The 21,650-nt window shown below is 42.1% G+C and overlaps 3 protein-coding genes and 1 non-coding gene across 4 annotated transcripts in view; 1 reads left to right on the forward strand and 3 right to left on the reverse strand.

The window, feature by feature from the left end:
• Window positions 1-1,937: 1,937 nt before the first annotated feature.
• On the reverse strand, window positions 1,938-8,763 carry LOC139442873 (phosphatidylinositol-glycan biosynthesis class F protein-like). Its single transcript, XM_071223777.1, has 5 exons — window positions 8,530-8,763; window positions 7,069-7,160; window positions 6,280-6,396; window positions 4,952-5,060; window positions 1,938-3,409 (listed from the first exon to the last, which is right to left on the reverse strand). The coding sequence occupies exons 1-5, from the start codon at window positions 8,761-8,763 to the stop codon at window positions 3,293-3,295; spliced, it is 669 nt and encodes a 222-aa protein (XP_071079878.1). The 3' UTR covers window positions 1,938-3,292.
• A 1,653-nt stretch (window positions 8,764-10,416) lies between these two features.
• On the reverse strand, window positions 10,417-10,489 carry Trnav-aac (transfer RNA valine (anticodon AAC)). The gene has a single exon. It is a non-coding gene; the product is annotated as a tRNA-Val (tRNA).
• Window positions 10,490-12,167: 1,678 nt separating this feature from the next.
• On the forward strand, window positions 12,168-13,816 carry LOC139444330 (uncharacterized). The gene is made up of 3 exons (XM_071225267.1): window positions 12,168-12,216; window positions 13,040-13,137; window positions 13,376-13,816. Exons 1-3 carry the CDS (start codon window positions 12,168-12,170, stop codon window positions 13,814-13,816), a joined length of 588 nt encoding a protein of 195 aa, XP_071081368.1.
• Window positions 13,817-19,914: 6,098 nt separating this feature from the next.
• LOC139443786 (gamma-aminobutyric acid type B receptor subunit 1-like) overlaps window positions 19,915-21,650 on the reverse strand; it is a 28,533-nt gene continuing 26,797 nt past the window's right edge. The window contains exons 15-16 of the mRNA XM_071224703.1: window positions 20,802-20,951; window positions 19,915-20,468 (exon numbers count right to left, since the gene is read on the reverse strand). Coding sequence (XP_071080804.1) covers window positions 20,217-20,468; window positions 20,802-20,951 — 402 coding nt within the window. The 3' untranslated portion in view covers window positions 19,915-20,216. The remainder of the gene's footprint in view (window positions 20,469-20,801; window positions 20,952-21,650) is intronic.

The raw sequence follows: 21,650 nt of genomic DNA on the forward strand, positions 1-21,650 counted from the left end.
CTATGCTTGTCATAAGAGGCGACCATGCTTGTCATAAGAGGCGACCATGCTTGTCATAAGAGGCAACCATGCTTGTCATAAGAGGCGACCATGCTTTTCATAAGAGCCAACTATGCTTGTCATAAGAGGCAACCATGCTTGTCATAAGAGGCGACCATGATTGTCATAAGAGGCGACTATGCTTGTCATAAGAGGCGACTATGCTTGTCATAAGAGGCGACAATGCTTGTCATAGGAGGGGACCATGCTTGTCATAAGAGGCGACCATGCTTGTCATAAGAGGCGACTATGCTTTTCATAAGAGGCGACCATGATTGTCATAAGAAGCGACCATGCTTGTCATAAGAGGCTTTCATGATTGTCATAAGAAGCGACCATGCTTGTCATAAGAGGCGACTATGCTTGTCTTAAGAGGGGACCATGCTTGTCATAAGAGGGGACCATGCTTGTCATAAGAGGCAACCATGCTTGTCATAAGAGGCTTCCATGCTTGTCATAAGAGGCTTCCATGCTTGTCATAAGAGGCGACTATGCTTGTCATAAGAGGCGAACATGCTTGTCATAGGAGGCGACCATGATTGTCATAAGAGGGGACCATGCTTTTCATGAGAGGCAAAAATGCTTGTCATAGGAGGCGACCATGCTTATCATAAGAGGCGACCATGATTGTCATTAGAGGCAACCATGATTGTCATAATAGGCGACCATGCTTGTCATAATAGGCGACCATGCTTGTCATAAGAGGCGACCGTGCTTGTCATAAGAGGCAACCATACTTGTCGTAAGAGGCGACCATGCTTGTTTTAAGAGGCAACCATGCTTGTCATTAGAGGCAACCATGCTTGTCATACAAGGATCATGCTTGTCATAAGAGGCGGCTATCCTTTTCATAAGAGGCGACCATGCTTGTCATAAAAGGCGACCATGCTTGTCATAAGAGGCGACCATGCTTGTCATAAGAGGCAACCATGCTTGTCATAAGAGGCGACCATGCTTGTCATAAGAGGCAACCATGCTTGTAAGAGGCCACCATACTTGTCATAAGAGGCAACCATGCTTGTCATAAGAGGCGACCATGCTTGTCGTAAGAGGCGACCTTGCTTGTCATAAGAGGCAACTATGCTTGTCATAAGAGGCAATCATGCTTGTCATAAGAGGGAACTAAAGGGATCAGGTGGTCAGGCTCACTGACTTGGTTGATGCATGTCATCTTATCCCAATCACGTAGATTGATGCTCATGATGTCAGTCACTTGATTGTCTGGTCCAGACTCGATTACGTATTTACAGAACGCAGTCATCCAGCTGGATTATTTCTGAGTGAGGCGTTAAACAAACAAGGTGATGTGAAATGGGGTTTAACGTCGCGTCCAAGATTATTGCACTGATATAGCGACGTGCATGCACGTGTGTTAATGTGACTGCTTGTACTAGTCCGGACTGATGCCGATTTATAATGGTAGCCCACTGAGATACCATGCCGCAGTTTAACATGAATACCCCACTCAGACACAGTTTACTGACTCCAAGCCGACCAGTCCTTGTTTTAGCCCCTGAATGCCAACAAGTACCATCTTTTAACATCTTTCGGTATGACGAGTCCGGGGATCGAACCCCGGACCTTCCGCTCTCCAGGCGGGCGCTCTACCACTAGACCACGGAGGTGGTCACTTAGCATTGGTCCTAATGAGCAAACACTGAATCTAGTGTTGTGTCACTGTTGTGACACAGGTTATTGTAGGTAGATGCTTAATAAGTGATCAAACAGTGAGTGAGTTAGGGCACCGCCTGCTTGGAATGGTATTTCAGTTACATCCCATGATGTCAGCTTGATGTGGGAGGAGAGTCTGAAGTGATGCCGGTCATAGATGTTTACCAGAACAAAGTCCACTGATAGATTTTTTTGTAAAAGAAAACCATACAATATATATTCCTGTTTTGAAATGATTTTTATTACAAAATAAACACAAGTTATTCTTCCAAATATTCACATCATTAGCATCTACACATATATTCACCAAGTGTTCAAAATACAACCCATTAAAAGTACCTTTATTTCAAATAATTTTATGTTAATAGGTCCATCTTTGGGATGGCTGCAAATCTTTTTAGGAGATGCAAGCAATTGTCGACAAGTTGGAGCATATGTCCACTGTAACAATATTTCGACAATATCCACTGTCGGCACACCAAGAAAGGGTAACACACTTTGTACCCATGCGGGAAATGGAAACCAGATCTGTGTCGTGTGAAGCAGCACATTAACCACTGGGCTAACCAATACACTGTCATAACTACAGGAGTACAAATCCTCCCAAATGTATCACATGACAATCCCTTGGACGCAAATTGCTAAAACAATTTATCATGATGATAATCAAATAAGCATTAACTTATCTTTCCGTCACTATCCCTTGAATGGTATCATCATTTTAATGACCCTGTGTCTCTCACTATCTTCATCACTCCTCCCTGAAGTCACTACAGCTTCCCAACCTAGACTGGAAGCAGTCCCCGTTCCAATATAAATTAACAAATAATATACAAAATTCTAGGGACTAGTTGTTCATTTTTGGTGGTTGGTCGGTGAGATTTAAGGAGTGTGTGTCATTTATTATAGTGAGTGAGTGAGTGAGTTTGGTTTAACGCCGCTTTTAACAGTATTCCAGTTATATTGCGGCTAGTCAGCTTAATGTGGGAGGAAAGTGATGCAGGTCTCAGATGTTTGCCACTTCGGTGAAACCCACAAGCACGGGTATGGTGCTGACAAACCTATAAACATAATTGGGGTGAACCAGGATTCGAACCCACAATCATAGGTTTCTGGCATTCCCAAGGGACGCAACTATGCTCATTTATTATGGTGAGGAAGGGGAATGAAGAATGTTACATAAAATGGGGCCATCAGCAAAATATGAAACAGTCCCAAGACCAATCCCCTTCCCCAAGTAAATGTCCAGTCCCCCAGATATGTATATTTCCTCTTCCCTAGTGTTCGCCGCAAATAGCTGCAAAATTGCTGATGCGACGTTAAGCAATATTCACTCACTCACTCACTCTTCCCTAGTGTGCTCCGAATTCATATGATATACCCCGCCCCCAATTGACCCCAAAAGTAAAATTTAACTAGTCCATTCCCGGAGACACGTAATGAGCTCCATGGACAATATGAGAGTCATGTTCCTAGAGGTACAAACATCTTGTGCCTCTGAGGTTCTCATCGGGGCCTGATGCTGCCCTGGCCTGTACGACGCCAGCATATACCCACACACATGCTCCTGCTATACTGCTGGCTATGTGAGCTTGTACTTGTTGAGAACTGTGTACTTGTAGTATAGATGACCAGCTGACACAATCAGACCAGTGCAGTAGCCAATCAGAGTCCCCAACACACAGCTGATGGGCCACACCTGAAACACATGCATGAACATCGAGCATTATCATTGGCTGGGAGGACTAGTGACTGAGGTGAGGAGATTATGGTGCCAGATCACATACTGCAACCACCCAAGAACTCTTTCAACAGGCATGAGGTACTTGTGTTTGTTTTGGGGTTTTTTTTTTGGTTGTTTCACGCCGCACTCAGTATTCCAGCTATATGATGGTGGTCTGTAAATAATCGGGTATGGACCAGACAATCCAGTGACTGACATCATGAGCATCAAGCTACTCACATGGGAAACGATGACATACATCAACCAAGTAGGCGAGTATGACCATCCAACCCTGTTAGTCGCCTCTTACGATAAGCATAGTGTCCGTTTACAGCAAGCATGGGTTGCTGAAGACCTATTCTAACCCAGATCTGAGGCTTCGAACAGTATTTCCGTTCAACCAAGGCTCTTCCACCTATTGTGGGAGGAAAGACTATATTGATGAATGTTCTAGATGATTACCATTTTGTTGTGGCCAACGAACTTGGGTAAGATGGTGCTGAATCATTATCATGGCTTATCTAGGATACCCACCTGCTCTCCTAGTCCAGGGGGATGAGGAACGCCCCCGGCCACGCCCCCACCACACAGGCTACATTAGATCATTGTTCCGCCTGCTCTGCTAACCCACCATGGCTTGTCCCAGTCAAGGGGTTTAGGGGACGCCCCTAGCCACGCCCCCACCAAACTGGCTATATAAGATCATTATTCAGCCTGCTTTACCAACCTGCCAGGGCTTGCCCCAGTCCAGGGGGATGGGGAACGCCCCCACCACACTGGCTATATAAGATCATTGTTCAGTCTGCTCTGCTAACCCACCATGGCTTGTCCCAGTCAAGGGGTTTAGGGGACGGCACTAGCCACACCCCTATCCACGCCCCCACCTCACTGGCTATATAAGATCATTGTTCAGCCTGCTCTACCAACCTGCCAGGGCTTATCCCAGTCCAGGGGGATGGGGAACGCCCCCACCACACCCCCACAACACGCAATATAAGATCATTGTTCAGCCTGCTCTACCAACCTGCCAGGGCTTATCCCAGTCCAGGGGGATGGGGAACGTCCCCACCACACCCCCACAACACGCAATATAAGATCATTGTTTAGCCTGCTCTACCAACCTGCCAGGGCTTGTCCCAGTCAAGGGGGATGGGGAACGTCCCCACCACACCCCCACAACACGCAATATAAGATAATTGTTCAGCCTGCTCTACCAACCTGCCAGGGCTTGTCCCAGTCCAGGGGGATGGGGAACGCCCCCAGCCACGCCCCCACCATACTGGCTACATTAGATCATTGTTCAGCCTGCTCTACCAACCTGCCAGGGCCTGTCCCAGTCCAGGGGGATGGGGAACGCCCCCAGCCACGCCCCCACCACACTGGCTATATAAGATCATTGTTCAGCCTGCTCTACCAACCTGCCAGGGCCTGTCCCAGTCCAGGGGGATGGGGAACGCCCCCAGCCACGCCCCCACCACACTGGCTATATAAGATCATTGTTCAGCCTGCTCTACCAACCTGCCAAGGCCTGTCCCAGTCCAGGGGGATGGGGAACGCCCCCAGCCACGCCCCCACCACACTGGCAATGGAGGTAATGAAGACCACTGACTCCTTCCCTAGATCAGGACTGAAATACCAAAAGATTAGTATTCACTAAATAAACTGAATATGCATATGGTATTGTAATTGTTGACGGACTATGCCAGCCTACAAGATATCTATATATTATATATTCAGGTATTTGGGGTAGTTATTAGAAGGATGCCAATAATATTATATCAGCAATAGAAAGACTTCCTACTTATTGGTGCAACTTTGTAACCCATTGAATCGGCACAACTACAAGTCTTTCCACAACATACTCATTTCTAATCCTAATGAATAGATCAATCCATCCCACGAGGCTCATCTTCCCCTGGCAAGGGAGATAACTGACTTTAAAAGTTCAGTTTCCACCCTTGCCGAACTAGGTTGGAATTACTGGGCTCGATCGTTGCGCCACCAGTGGCTATTACCAATTATGTCCCTTCTAAGCCTCTACTATGGACCAATCAGATTCTACCTCTCGTATCACTTGCGTTTTTTCAAACAAAATGGTGGCACCCAGTCAGGACGATCTGATCAATAATCAAGATAAAACGGGTCGAAATGCATCAAATCACGTGAGCACCTTGATTAAAAACATGAAAGGATTTGGAAAATATCTGCTGATAACGAATTGGCGATGCACATGCTTTGCCAATCCTGCAATCGATCGAAAATCTGCACGACAGTTTACGAACCAGATTTTTATTTCAGTGCGCGATTTTGACTGGACTATGCATAGACTCGTTAGTCCAGACAAAACGTAACTCCATAATACCAGCCTAGCTCGGCAAGGGTGGAAACTGGACTTTTATATTCAGTTAACTCCTTTGCCTCGGGAAGATGACGAGGCTGAACTTGGACAGATTGTTATGTCAATACACAAAATTGGAATATTAACTATGTTATGATAACACTGTCAATTAAAGCCAAGATAGATTTTGGGTCTAAAAAGGTTGGATTCTAAGATACATTAACGTCTGAGATATAACACAAATATGGCATGGTCTTCCGACACAACAGAATGTATTGAATATCCACAACAAAATAATGGTGCTGCCGAATTTTTCTACTTTAAAACCATACATAACAGTTTATATGAAAAAAACCAATCATTCTTAAATTTTTGATTTATTTTTGCCATTAGTGTGATTAATATTGATTATCAGGCTGACGTAAATTTTAAAAAAGGTGGAGGGGAGTGTATTTTTGTTTACACATCCTTGAATGTAAGAGTAAAACATACAAATAAAATGTCTTACTTTATGTGGGCGAACACCCTGATCCAAGTGTTGAGATGTGGTCCGAGGAACATACATGCCGGCAGTACAGATGTTGTTGACAACAACAGCGCAAAGTGAAATGTCTCAGCTGTGGCCCTGAAGATGATCACATATACTCAACTTAGGGAGTTACACAGCATGTGAGATGCCTTATGCTTACTCGTACTACCGATGGACATTGTTAGTCAGTGAGTGAGTGAGTGAGTATGGTTTTACACCGCTTTTAGCAATATTCTAGCAATATCACGGCGGGGGACACCAGAAATGGGCTTCACACATTGTACCCATGTCGGGAATCGAACCCGGGTCTTAGGCGTGATGAGCGAACCACTAGGCTACCCGACCACCCCCCATTGTCCTTACAACCATGTCAAGTGATGAGAATCTTATCACTTTACTAATGTAGTCAGATATGTCATCATGATTGTCGTCCTTGTGATCAGATATGTCATCATCATTGTCGTTCTTGTGATCAGGTTATTGTCGACAGTCACGCAAAAAGAAATTTGTAAAAACTTTCTTTAAACTGAAACCGAAACAGTTCACCATGAACACCATTCAAATTGGTAACATCAAGCCACACTTGAGAACAACATTCAACCAAAATATTTTCAAATAATGCTTGTTTTGTCCAAGTCTTCAACTTTTGATGGACAAGAAAAAGAAAAATAAACTACAAAAATTGGGGGTCCATAAGAGGCATCCCTGACTGCTAATTGGTCAGCAAAAAATATAAAAAGCATCCATATGAGGAAATGGTGCACCTACTCTGTGAATGGTGCTCCGTACAAGACTGCCACAGCATGGAAGAGCAGGACACTGGACACGAACAGCCCCGCCCCCTGAACAACATGGAGGATCTGCAGCAGGACGGATGTCAGTTTACAGCATCGTAATGTACAGCATTTATACCATAGGGTGGGCTGCCTTGTTTGACTCAAGGCTGTTGGATCTGTACACTTAAATCTTTTTGTCTCTACCTATCAGTTCATTACTGACTGTAGACAAGCAAACTTTAAAAATAAAGCATGTGGTCAAATGTTCTTGAGACAACCAGTAAGTCCTAGATTTAAGGAATGAGTGTGAGTGAGTTGGGTTTAATGCCGCTTTTAACAGTATTGAGTTATATCACGGTGTGTCAGCTTCATGTGGGATGAAAGCAGGTCTCAGACGTTAACCACTGGTGCTGACAAACCTAGAAACATAATCAGGGTGAACCGGAATTCAAACCCACAAACATATTTTTCTGGTGTGCCCAAGGGATGCAACTCTGCACAGCAAATCGCGCGCCTTAGGCAGGGCCACCCGTGCCCCCCTTTAAGGAATGAAACTTTTGTAGGTTGAAATTATTCAACTAATATTTTGTTTGTTGGTATGAAATGAGAATACAAGTGATCTTGTTGACACAGTGGTAACCGCAGTGCATGGCCAGATATACTCATCTCTCATAAAGCACTTAAGTAGTATCCAACACGTGATGAGTAGGCTTGTGCCGCAGTGAGATGCTATTGTGCAGCTGTTTATTGACTGGTTCAAGGTAGGGGCTAATTGATACATTGGTGCATCGTGAGTTTTCATGTGACGATACGATACACGCTTCATTTTTTTCTGTATCAATACAAAATGATACATTTGCTGAAATAAATTACTTACTACTCGTTTAAAAAGCTCCAGCATTTTTGTTAGCCAAATATCCTTAAATGAGTTATAATCAGCGTTTCAAGTTCACTACTAAATATTGCCACTACAAACGTGTCTACAGCTAGCTTTTCTTTTTGAATCTGCTGTGAAATATTCATAGGTCAAGACGTTTCCATGTGATTTGATGCAGATATGGGTATTGCAATACGTATCATATTGTGACCTTGCTGGATCGTTTCACCCTATTTCTAGGCAGTATATGAGTTGTATCATGTTTATGATGTATATGTGTAGACACTTTAAATAATAAGCAGTATTCTGGTTAATCTGTTTTTAACATAAGGCTAGTTTCAGGACTGAATAGTTACCCATCACTTGCTCTCCACAAGGGACTGGACAATACATTTATAACCAATTAACCTAAGGGATATGTTTTCCCAATCAAATTTTTACACTTCAATGGAATCGTGGAATCCTGCACTTCCAACCCGTTTAAGGTGTTTTTCAATAGATTCTTACTGGAGAAAAGGGTATGTATACTAATATATGTATGTAGTCTCTGGTCATAAATCAATAAGAGTAACTTGCCTTGAAATGTTTGTTTTGTTTTGTCACAAGCCAAAACAACAGCTCGCTCAGTGCAATTATTCCACAATAAACTAAGGTCAGAGGCAGCGCATGTTGCATCAAATCCAGAGGCCCTTTAGAATTAGCAGGGATATATACAATCGATAAGAGAATCACAAAAATTAAGACATTTGTCAAACTTTGTTTTGACACAGATTGTTTTGATATCCCATGCCCGGCCATGGAAGCAGCCATATTTGTCAAGGGAGGTAAGTCACGAGATTTTTCCCTTGCAGCCAAACCACGGCGCTATCATTATGGTAAATATGTGTAATTAATTATTCCTTCTGAAAGAAATGGAATAGAAGAGAATATATGCAACATTGCTTAGGGCGTCTTTACTTATTTTTGTGTTTCTCATCTGCAAAGTTTTCCCAGAGGGGGCGGGCGGAAAAATATAAAATATACCAATATTCACGACTGTCATTGAGAGCAAGCTGAACCGGAAAATCTAAGAGGAAATGTAAGCACACGTAGATGAAGAAGAAAAAGTCATACTGTAATTACACACATTCTTACCATTGACCTATACCAAGTCATAAAACATGGCTAAAACATAAAACACAGGCTCCAATCACTTCTGAATTGCTTTAATTTTGAAACAAGAAGACCTATGCATGTTCCTTCTGACATAAGAGACCATGAAATAAATTATATTTTATGGTCTCTGCTCACATGTAGTCTTCGACAAACTGAAACAGGATATAGTATAGAGAGCTCCGCGAACGCAAGCTCCTCACAGTCGGGAGCAGATTTCATATTTTAAAGGCATTCGTACATTACATTCCTACAATATGTACATGGATATAACATCAAATATTTGTTTTCGAAGCACGTTCTAGTGTTTATTTTAGTAGTGGTAACTTCCCGGTAATATCTTGTTGCTCTCTCGGTTTCGAATATACTTAAATTAAGTATGACATGACAAAATATGCACACGACAATTAGATGGAACATTGTAAATGTTGCCAAATGGGTTTACTTTCTAGTGAACCAGGCATAGAGGTTGACGAAAGGGAAGCTTGAATAGGCTGTGTTTGTTGAAGTCAAAGTTTTGGTGGTCACTTTAACTTTCTATTGGCTGCGACAATCACCAAAGGTAGTAGTGGTCAGAGATTTTTCGAAAGTGGTAGTAACTTAAAATTGCCATCGTTGGTCTTGCCATAAAGGCGACTATGCTTGTCGTAAGAGGCGACTAACGGGATCGGGTGGCCGGGCTCGCTGTTTTGGCTGAAGAATGTCATCGATCCTCATAATTGTCTGGTCCAGACTCGATTATTTACAGACCGCCGTCATATAGCTGGAATATTGCTGAGTGCGGCGTAAAACTACAAACCAACCAACCGTCGTTGCTCACACTTGTATCCCCAGTACACAGTAAAACACTCACAGTAGTCATATTCGACACGCACAGGGAGTGGATATTTTATTTAAAATGAGTTTCTGAGATAAAGAAGCAAGGATATTTGGGTCCGGTCATTTTTATAAAGGCTGGTTGGGTCACAGGGAATCTTGGAGGGCCCCCCAAAAGTATGACAGTCTCTAGGCTAGGATCATAAACAGTAATACACATGTTTTGGGAGGATCACGACATAATAGACATTTCATATGATATAATTTCTTTTAATCGATGGTCATGAAAAGAAGTGTTCAAGGAGTTGGTGAGGGTTATCCAAAAATATGACAAGCATATTAGGGGACGGTCATTATTTTCAATACTTTAGTGCATCAAAAACATCTGCTTTTCAAATCACAAAAGTATACTTAAAATAGTTTCATTTCAGATACTATATTGCTAGTTTAACACGCAGTCAAAGGTTGATTCAAAATAATGATTTCAGCAAAAAGAGGTTCCGACGAGGCTCGAACTCGTGACCTTCTGCGTGTTAAGCAGACGTGATAACCACTACACCACGGAACCCTCGCTGAGGGATTATGTGTTCATTTTGATATTTATAGATTATAATATGTTTCATGTTTCAGCATAAATTCGTTTCTACGGTGATACGGCTTCATGAAAGATGTTACTTCTAAGTGAAAATGAGACAACAATGCAGTTTACTGCTTTGCAGGGGTTCAAACATTACCATGAAAACCTCATTCGTCACAAATCGTGCTACTCCGGAGTAATTCGGAAATACCCGACTGAGATTTACGGAAAGATACGAGTGGTAACGAATGGGTTTCTTTTCATCTTTGCGCAGGCGACGTTGCTTAGACTGGGTTCCGTCTATAGATGAGTAGTCGCTCTACAAACCCAATTTAACACATTTATGTAACCAAAGCATATCCAATAGAACAGTTTGGCATATGATAATGCTATATCTGGTATATACAGCTGGACCACATGTTTTGACTGAGACAAATGTACAATATCTTTTAATAGCGTGTCTCGTGGAAAGTTATTCATCTAAAGCGTTCGTAAAATCTGTCATATTTTACACAAAAAAGACCTGTGTGACAACACTCATAAGCAAAATAGTTTTCTGGAGATTAAGATATTTTAATTAACATGTACTTTAGAACAATAAAGTACTTGGCATTGTTAACAAGTTTGTCCCAAAATCGAAGATATGTTGATTGTTCCGATTGACCACAACCCGCCGTATGCTGCCCGTGCAGGCGCACGTCACTGCTTCAGTCCACATTGTTCGTGTACGAAATGAAACGTTTAATATATGAACTCCTGTGGGGATTCCGGGTTAGTAGAGATTCCCGGTACCTCGATCACGCGTATCGTAGGAGGTGACTAAATTATGTGAGTGAGTGAGAATGGTTTTACGCCAATATCCATCAATATCACGGCGGGGGACACCCAAAATGAGATTTACTCATTGTACCCATGTCGGGAATCGAACCCGGGTCTTCGGCATAACGAGCGAACGCTTCAACCACTAGGCTACCCGACCGCCCCGACTAAATTACGACTCGGCTCAGTGACTTCGCTGAGTGAGCGTCACCGTGCCCAACGCATCCTGAAGTGTGTTATATTTCCATTCCATTTTTATTAATAACACAGACCGATTCGCTACCACAGCTTCGTTTTCAGACCGACTAGAATGGCAGGACTTTGATAGCCATCCAATCAAATTACTCTCTCAAGCGAGAGTAATTCTCTGCAAAGTTAACGATAGGAGCGATGGAGGTGGTGACATCACTTTCGTAACAAAACTATACTGGCGAATGAGTCCATGATATTTATCATCTGTGTGAAGTGGGTGTGCCTGAAAAGAACAACAGTGGTCGCTAGTAACTACACAATGCCACCTGCACCCTTATGTCCAATATACAGGCTCATTTTAAGTGGAACAGTTTCTGTGTCTTGTTCACGGAAACTTGGATTCAGTTATCCTAAAAAAACCACTGCCTGTAATATGAAGGAACTGCCAGTGTTTCATCTTGTACAAGGTTTTATTTAGCGGTACTCGTGTCTTTAATGAATCCAATTACCTCCCGTGGTACTATGACGTCACAATTACGTGACGTCACAATGACATGACGTCATCGACAATCACTCCGATATTGATTCGGTAATGTCAACACGCTCCAGTTTTGCTCAGTGAATATTTGCGAATCTTTACTTGAAGCAATTGTTGAAAATGACGTATTGTGGCCGCGACTGGCTCCGAGGAGCAAGAGCAGCTCCAGGTTAGTTTCATTTTACAGTTAATGTGATTTTTTAAAACGAGAAACTTATTTCACGATTGAACTCATCTATATTTTTGGTCTTCCAAAAAGCAATAATTAATCAGATAAGTCACAAGAGTGTTTATGTATATATTTAATTGAAATCTCATAGAGGATAGTTTAGCTTGAGGTTGTCAAAATGAAGGTGAGGTGAGGTGAAATGGGGTTTAACGTCGCGTCCAAGATTATTGCACTTATATAGCGACGTGCATGCACGTGTATGTGTGTGTGTGGCTGCTTGTACTAGTCCGGACTGATGCCGATTTATAGTGCTAGCTCACTGAGATACCATGCCGCAGTTTAACATGAATACCCCACTCAGACACAGTATACTGACTCCGAGCCGACCAGTCCTTGTTTTAGCCCCTTAATGCCGAGCGCCAGACAGGGTAACAACAAGTACAATCTTTTAACGTCTTTTTGTATGACGCGGCCCGGGATCGAACCCCGGACCTTCCGCTCTCCGGGCGGACGCTCTACCACAAGACCACGGAGGCGGTCTGTCAAAATGAAAGATGTTTTAATAACTATATTATAGCCACGCCTAAGAATAATCAGTCTTGATTATCTCCCGAAACAGATTCCATGGAATCGTAAAGCAAATGTTAAATAGGAGTGTGACAAGCTTGAAGGCAAACAGAATTAAAACGAACGTCTCATTATTCAAACTTATTCCAATGTAATAGTAATACATTTGAATTGTATTGTGATTTGTGACTTTATGACAGCGGGTTTGAATGTAAAGGGATGTAATTTAAGACTGTAGACTTATTTCATCTCCCAGACCTGCAGCATCTGTTCACCAGTGAACTTCTGGATGAGTTTGACGCCATCCGCCTTTGGCTCCATCTGATCCGGACTGCCATTCTCCAGGAAAATGAGGTGAGTACTACGACATGAGGATGTTTTGACCGGAATAAAACTGCATCGTAGGGAAACCAGGATCCTGTTCATTGTGTTGTGTAACATATTTCATTGTACCTAACGGTTTAAACTTATTTTGTCAAGTATGTTTTTAGAATACCATTCGTCATCATAAATATGTCAAGTTAATTCTTGTCATCGAACACGGTTTACTGTATGGATCTGTGCAATGTGTGTGTTTATTTCTTTATAACAGGTGACTGAGAACAAGAGAGGCAAGCGACATCTGTGGATGTTACAGAGAGAGGTTGATTGTGGCTGGACACAGATGTCCAAACTTTTCCTCAGCAATGATCGCCACTCAAGCGTGCGCAACTCACTCATCGAAATCCACAACGCCGTCACATCGGCCGCCGTTCACTACAGGCTTTCGCGACTTCTCCCGCCACCCATCTTCGTCCAGGGAGAACTTGTCCCCCCGACCCTGCCCCCAAAAGCCGGGAAGCTCAGGCGTTTCATCACAAGTGTCCGTACTAGACTGGCATCTATCGCATCCAAAAACAAGGTGAAACCCACAGACGTTTCTGCTGCCACATCACATGTCAAAGACACACCTGGCCACAACTCTGTCTTTGGTCGTGTTGTGCAGTGTATCAGGAATATCGCCAGCAGCAAGAACCAGGTTCTCCCTGTGTGAAAACATACACATGTATTGTAAAACCTATTGGAATTTCTGTATATCTAATTTGATTTGTTTGAAATTGTACATATTGTCTGACGTTATACTTCTTTGTAAATCATGATGTTGTAATTCATTACCTGGAAAAAAATATACAATTTCTGTAAATCCTCTTTTATTTGTAAAATGAAAATTCTCCAAAGTAATACTATTTCATCATTCTGATAACCGAAGTCTGATATTGCCAGTTTGGTATATGCAGACATTAAATGGAATGAATGAAACGTGAGGTGGTTTGTTGTCTGTCTTCCTTGGCATGCACAGTCAGATAGCCGTGTGTGGAGATTCCGTCCACTATTAAACTGTGTCTTGTTCAGAGACTGGCGTCTTATCTGCATGCAATAGAAAAAGTATTTCTGTACCTATGTGTGTTACATAAACGATTGTTAGTGTGGTCGTAGCTGCTTAGAGGAAAGATATGCTATAGGTGGGATGGTGCCATATATAGTAAGTACCTGAATGTCTTTGTAGAAGATGCAGAATTGGACGAAGATAGACATACAGACAGACAATTTATTTCAATGACAGCACACCGGCCCATAATACATTAATATAGGATGTTAAATCACGCATGCTGGAGTACAATACAGATATATATATATATATTCATATAATAGATTCATGGCGATGTCTTTGTTTATTTGGATTGTAGTCAGCTCCCGCCGAGATTTGGCTGCGCGAATCAGACTAGCAACATATGTACTGTGTAGCTGTTTAGTTTATCGATAGTACTAATTATCAAATCCGTAATGGTCCAAGCTACATCCGCGAACAGTCGTTGTTTCTACAACATGACTACGGCCATGAAAAATCCCGAAAAGTGAATGACGAAAACTCCGGTAATCCTATTAGAACATTTGTAATTCATTTTTTAATAGCCCTTCCGTTTTGCTTAACACATTTTAGGAGAGACACGCATGCAAGCACACACGCACGCACACGCGTGAATATTTGGTGATCTGTGTTTGAATGAACCTTATATGTATGATGAACAGCCTGGAACAACGCCTACCAGATTTAAAGAACTAGCAAGTGTTTGCAAAACGTTTGAAGTTGATGTTCAGGGCTACATTCCTTACTTTAAAATCACGTGTTCAAAGATACTGGGAATTGTTTCTGCGGCTTGCGTTTGCGGCATCAGAAGAAATATTTCGTTCATTTATTTGTAACTTGTAATATTTTTCACGACAGCAAAAGCCTAAATAAATTCATAATATGTTGATGTATCATGACAGTATTGGTTATTATAAACGCGTAGCATTGGTTCGTGATACATAGTTTCACACGGATTTGGGTTTATATTGTTATATTAGTCTGTGAGGGGCAATACATGTATGTCTTTTATCAGATTATTTAAAATCACACTCATAAATGAATTTTGTCAAAACACATAATAGAACTCGATCCGATATTTTCAGACACTATGAAACCAATTTTGAACATGAAAGATCACAGGGATTGCTTTTGTCATTGAAAAAATACACGTGCGTAGTATTTTTAATGAAATTAAGATGTAATATGAAAGATCGAAGGAAGATGTAGTCTCGTGGTTAAAGCCAAAATATTGATTCCCTATAATGGGTACAATTTGTAATTGCTAAATTTTGATGCTTAAGCGGTATCAGATCATACATTTGCATTCTTTCCTATATTGTTTAGTGTTTGTTTGTTGTTTAACGCCGCACTCAGCAATATTCCAGCTATATGACGGCGGTCTGTAAATAATCGAGTCTGAACCAGACAGTCCCGTGACTGACATCATGAGCATCGATCTACACAATTGGGATACGATGACATGCATCAACCAAGTCAGCGAGCCTGATCACCTGATCCCGTTAGTCGCCACTTACGACAAGCATAGTCGCGTTTTAATCATAAAAGAGGCTTCACCTTTTGTTTATGTTGCTGGCTTCATTGGTCAATATTAGTGTAACTACATCTTTATCTACTCTACTGTATAACTATTGCCTCCTACAAGTATATATACTTGTCAACGTAACTTATACTCAGCACATCACTTGCTTGAAAACGGTGTTAGAACCTACACCGAAACGTCGCTCCCAATTGTTGTAATTAAGATTCATGTAACAATTCTCTATTTATTGAACTGTATGGTTGTTATCAATTGTGCGTTCTGATGTGAGTTATGTAATTACACACACACACACACACACACACACACACACACACACACGCACGCACGCACGCACGCACGCACGCACGCACGCACGCACACACACACACAAACACGCACGCACACACACACACACAGCTTGACGGATGGAGAAAGACAACACAACCTACCCATCCACATACATAGTTTTGACAAAACTTTACATAAAATATACATAAAATATTAGAATGATAGCTGATTTAACATATGTTATAGATATTAATAGTAATGCACTTCATATTGTTATCAACGCTAACTGTGTGGCCACACTAATTAGGATGTGTGTAGTTTTCCCCAGTACACATATCAACTGTGATAAAACTATTGTCACAGCTATGGCGGCAGTGGGGTAACCTATTGGTTAAAGCGTTCGCTAGTCACGCCAAACGCCCAGGTTCGATTCCCCACATGCGTACAATGTGTGGAGCCCATTTCTGGCGTCGCCCGCCGTGATATTGCTGGAATATTGTTAAAAGCGAAGTAAAACCATACTCACTCACAGCGGTGTTTACCAAATTACTATATGCAAGTACATATATTTGTAGATTTGCACAAGACGAGAGACACAATACAAGTTGATCATAAATCAAATGTTTTTTTGTTTGTTTTTTTTTGTTTAACGCCGCACTTAGCAATATTCCAGCTAAATGACGGCGGCCTTTAAATAATCGAGTCTGGACTAGACAATCCAGTGATTGATATCATGAGCATCGATCCACGCAATTGGGATCGATGACATGCATCAATGCAGCGAATGGGACTTCTCCCAGGAAGCCCTTCCTAGTCAAACCCACAGAAAACTTTTCGGAGAATTGGAAGACTCCCTAACACTGAATCCAATTTCTGTAACATGACTGATGCTCTTTCAGCTTCATGGTGTTCCTGTTTACAGGGCGATAAAATAAACAATGTGGTCACGAATGACAAAAAGTGTTGTTTTAAAGACAGGTAATCGTAATCTCCTTTACGATCCATTCGATTAATCTCTTTTGTGGAGATCCAAGATGGCCGTCCACGCCGTATTCAAGCCGTAACTTGGAAACAATAAGTGTAGATTACAAAAAGATCTAGGTCCAGTTGTTTTCCGGTAGTTGTTGTTTTAACAACTAGCCGTGAATAATGGACACCCTTTCTCATGATAAATCTAATTCAACTATCTACTGGCCTCCATGTGGCGGAGACGTTGATACCGTCTCCATGTACTGAGAAGATGTCAGTGATACGAGATATATATCGATGGACAGCAACCCACATCATCACTTGCTATCTCTCATCATGGAATCTCTCGCCCCACCCCAAGATCTGTGCGTCTTCTGTCGCAAGGTGTGTCGTCCTCGACAACAGTGCCTCCAGTGCGACTTCTGCTTCCACTGGCAACATCGCACATGCGAGACAGGTAAGCAACGCCTAATAAGGTTTATCATATAAAGGCTATAAATGCGATAAACCAATCCGATACACATTATATCACTATTCAATTACTATGCAAATGAGCAGGAACTACTTTCAAGGCAAACACATCGATCCAATGCCTTCTTTCTCAAGATTATTGCATTACGTTCCCACTAAGCCCAGATAGGGGTTTCCCAATGTGCAGCCGTATTAAAAAAAATAGCTGCAAGTCAGTTGGCACTATATAATCGGCGGTTAGCTTAAACAGTGTATTCATACCAGGTTTTTAAGGCTACTTCGTTGAGTGAAAATACATCTTTAACTACAAGACCTTTAAGAATATATGATAAACAGGTTATTACCATCGTGGTTTGTCCGTATTGTAAATGTCTTCTACAGGCTAAAACAGGAATATATTATATATATTACAATACAATTTGTATTCATAATATATTGATTGCTCTCTTTATATATAAAATGCTGCAATTCTTTTGTCGTGATTTGTGCCTGTAATTTGGTCATGCAAATGATCGACTGTATGTTGATAAGGATTGTAGATCCCTTGTTTAAAGGATGTAGATACATCGTATGAATATTCACGTTTTACGTTTGCAGGTTTGACTCAGGCGTTCTACCGGCAGTTGGTGAAAGGGGAGACAACTCTTGACAACTGGCCATGCTATGTGTGCAGGTTGACAGAACATCTTCCCACAACCGCAATCACACCACTAAATGAGGTAACGTCAGAGACGACGCGAGAAGATGGCAGCACCTTCGTCAGCACAGCAACAGCATCTGCTACCGTCCAACCGGACGACTTGGTGATCTCTATCGTCCACTCCACTGCACAAGAACCAACGGCAGATCAACATAGCGACGGTCCAAAGTCATCTGATGACGACGGGGTGCCTCTGTGGCTGGTTGTATCACCATCGTCTGCGTCATCGAGATCAGCATCAGCGGAGGTGACACTCGAGGACCAGATCAGCGTGTTGTACCTGGAGGATTCCCCTCTTCCCCTACCTCCATCGACGACACCCCGATCTCCGTACATGCCCAAGCTCGTCTCTCTCGATTCCTCATCAGAAGAGGAGCTGCGGTCGTACCTACCCAACTCACCCTACCACACGACCCTGACAACACCACGACTTCCGGTCTCTCCAACCCCAGAGTCCCAGCCCACGTGGTCCACTGTCACAGACTCACCCCTCTCTTCGCCTTGCGCCATCATCCCAGAAAATGAACGCTCCCCTGCATGTCAGGCAAATTGGTCTTCCGCCACCGACTCTCTTCTCCCCACTCCTGCTGCCGTGACCCCGGGGACCCCCTCCCGGTCAGACATCACGTGGCTCTACGGTGCAGACTCACTTGTCCCCTCGCCGTACCCCATCACCCCAGCAACACCGAGTCAGTTATTTGTCAGAAACGACAGCTACACTCTGCCACCGCCAACTTTGTTCCTGGATATTAATGATGATTCCGATTCCGATTCAGATTCAGATTCCGGTTCCGGTTCTGATCTCGGCTCGCCCCTGAGGCAGATTCGGAAGAGACTTATTGATGAGCTCAAACTGTGATATAGACCACTATAAAGACAATGCACGCGGTAATACGAAAAGAACAACGCATAGAAACCACCAAAAGCTGAATTAGTTTTAAACATGAGGCACAGCCTATAGAGCTTCATCCACCGAAAACTTCATCACACCAGCTATAGCTAATCGGTATCATTGTATCTTTCTTGAAATCACCTTGTATCAATTATGCACGACTTCTTCACTTTACCCTCACGCTTCGAAAATAAAATTTAAGTTTATACAAATGTATGTTTATAGTTCTGTTATTTAGGGTTTTTAATATACAGGACTATACTAATCTATAAACATGTGGCATTTAATATTTTCAGTTATTAAGTTTGTTCTTAATACAAATTGCGAACAAACACGATGTTTTAAATAATGTTCAGATGTATACAACCGCCCCGTATCCGATCTCAATTTACTGGTGAGAATAAGCTGAAACAGAATTTTTTTTATTGACCTTCATACGAATTTATCTGTATTAAATCGGATGAGTTTAAAATTGGCCACACATTCCGTATCAGCCAGTGAGTGTATACGGACAAGGACGGTTTTATTGGATGTTTCATACTTTACATGTCCAACAGCCCAACAACAAGCGAAACATTTCAACTGAGACTCATAGATGTACTCATATCTCGTAAGCTGTCTGCGTTCTACGACACGTATCCCGCCCTACCGGTGGCACCCGTCACAAACTCACACAAGGCAAGTAAGTTGTTTACCTAAAAAAACCACGGGAAGATATGGTACTAAATAGGGAATTACATAGAACATCATTCTTGTTACTGATGCGCCAAATTTGGAAATGTCCTCCACATGTCTACCATAAAACTTGTTTAAAGCTTTACTGAGGCTTTGAATATTGTAAGCTTGACCAAACAACTTCTAAGCTGGAATTGTAGGACGTTTTGTGAAATCTTAGTGGTAAAAGCATGCCTTGTAAGTTGTAAAATGTAGGACGAGCTGCAGGAATATTGTTCGGCTTTAAGGGGAAGTTGACCATTGGAAAGTTGAAGTCATCCCTCTTGTCATTCTTGCCATACATTCTTGTGAAGAGCGTATTGTCACTGAATCTTTGACAAAAAAGCAAGTAATATTAACGATCCCATCTACGTCGTTTTTTCCACATGGGAATCGTAGTCATAACAACGGTTTACCGTGTTCTACAAAACCATGCCCACTACCTAGGCCATGCCAGGGGAACAGAGTGCTAGTCAATTACGTTGGTCGTAGTTTTGTTCTCAGTGTCTGGGTCAACTTGTGTATCAGCTTTGATCGTGTCTGTCACCGCTCCCGTGTTATTCATTTCTTCCGCTGGTTTGGAATCCAATCTGACCTGTGACGCGTGTACATCCGTTGGGTCATTCGTTGTTGAATCTGTCTTGTTCATAGTGTTAGCTTCCTCTAGTTGTCCTTTCAGTTGTCTTACTTCGGTATTGAGAACCAGTATCATCTTGTCTCGCTGAAAATAGCAATAACAACATGTGACCGAATACACGACGTATCCTCGAGGCCAACAGACCTGTGTCCAGTGTACATGATACGCTGTGTGAAACACTATTCTCAGAGGTGAGGTGAGGTGAAATGGGGTAAAACGTCGCGTCCAAGATTATTGCACTTATGTAGCGACGTGCATGTACGTGTGTGTGTTTGTGTGGCTGCTTGTACTAGTCCGGACTGATGCCGATTTATAGTGCTAGCTCACTGAGATACCATGCCGCAGTTTAACATCTGATCATAATGAAGTAGGTATACTGCCACATGAAATCCCAAGATACTTGATACCTCTACCCACCTCCTGCACTTGTGCCTGTAGAGCAGCCACCCTGGCGTCTGTGGCTGTGGGTGGAGCGAGGTGGGTGTTGACTGTAGTGGGGGCTCGTGTTGTCCCGGTGCCCACATCATCGTCCCCGACTTTCGTCTTGTTCTGTTTGTATGCTGTTATCTGGAACAGATTATGTATTTAGAGTCAGATTTGCATTGTTTTCTATTGTCGAACTGAAAGTCCTGAACTATTATCTTGCACTGGAGGCTAAATATTTCATTATGTATGATAGGTTGTACAGTAAACTACGTTTATAACGAACACGCTTATAACGAACTGACAGAAATAACGAACTCACCATTTTGTCCCGACTATCTGCTGTATTATGCTGTATATATGCTTATAACGAACTACGGTTATAACGAACTAAAATTAGTGGTCCCTTTGAGTTCGTTATAACCTTAGCTTACTGTACCTCCAAGACAATGAGGTGCTATCACCGGGATCATCAATAATCACTATTCGATAATGGTAACCCCAGATATCCAGATCGCGAGGATCGTTGTTCACAATATCAATCACTGGATTATTTACAGACCGACGTAATATATCTGGAATGTTACTGAAGGCGGAGTTAAATAATTAAGATACATTTATATTACCTTAAGATGATGGAGAATTTCATGGGATAATTAAATATAATTCAGTTAATTGAGTTTGTTACCATGTAAATGCACAATTAAAGATTCAAACATTACTGTCCAACACCAGTAATTCAATCCGCTTAGGGCAGACTACGAATCCACCGACACAAAAACATTGAAATGTGAAAAACAAATTTTAAAAATGAAAAGCACTGTTGTATTTATTCCGCCGACA

The sequence above is a fragment of the Haliotis cracherodii genome, unplaced genomic scaffold (assembly GCF_022045235.1).
Source record: "Haliotis cracherodii isolate W230 unplaced genomic scaffold, xgHalCrac1.p SCAF_5, whole genome shotgun sequence".
NCBI classification, from domain to species: Eukaryota; Metazoa; Mollusca; class Gastropoda; order Lepetellida; family Haliotidae; genus Haliotis; species Haliotis cracherodii.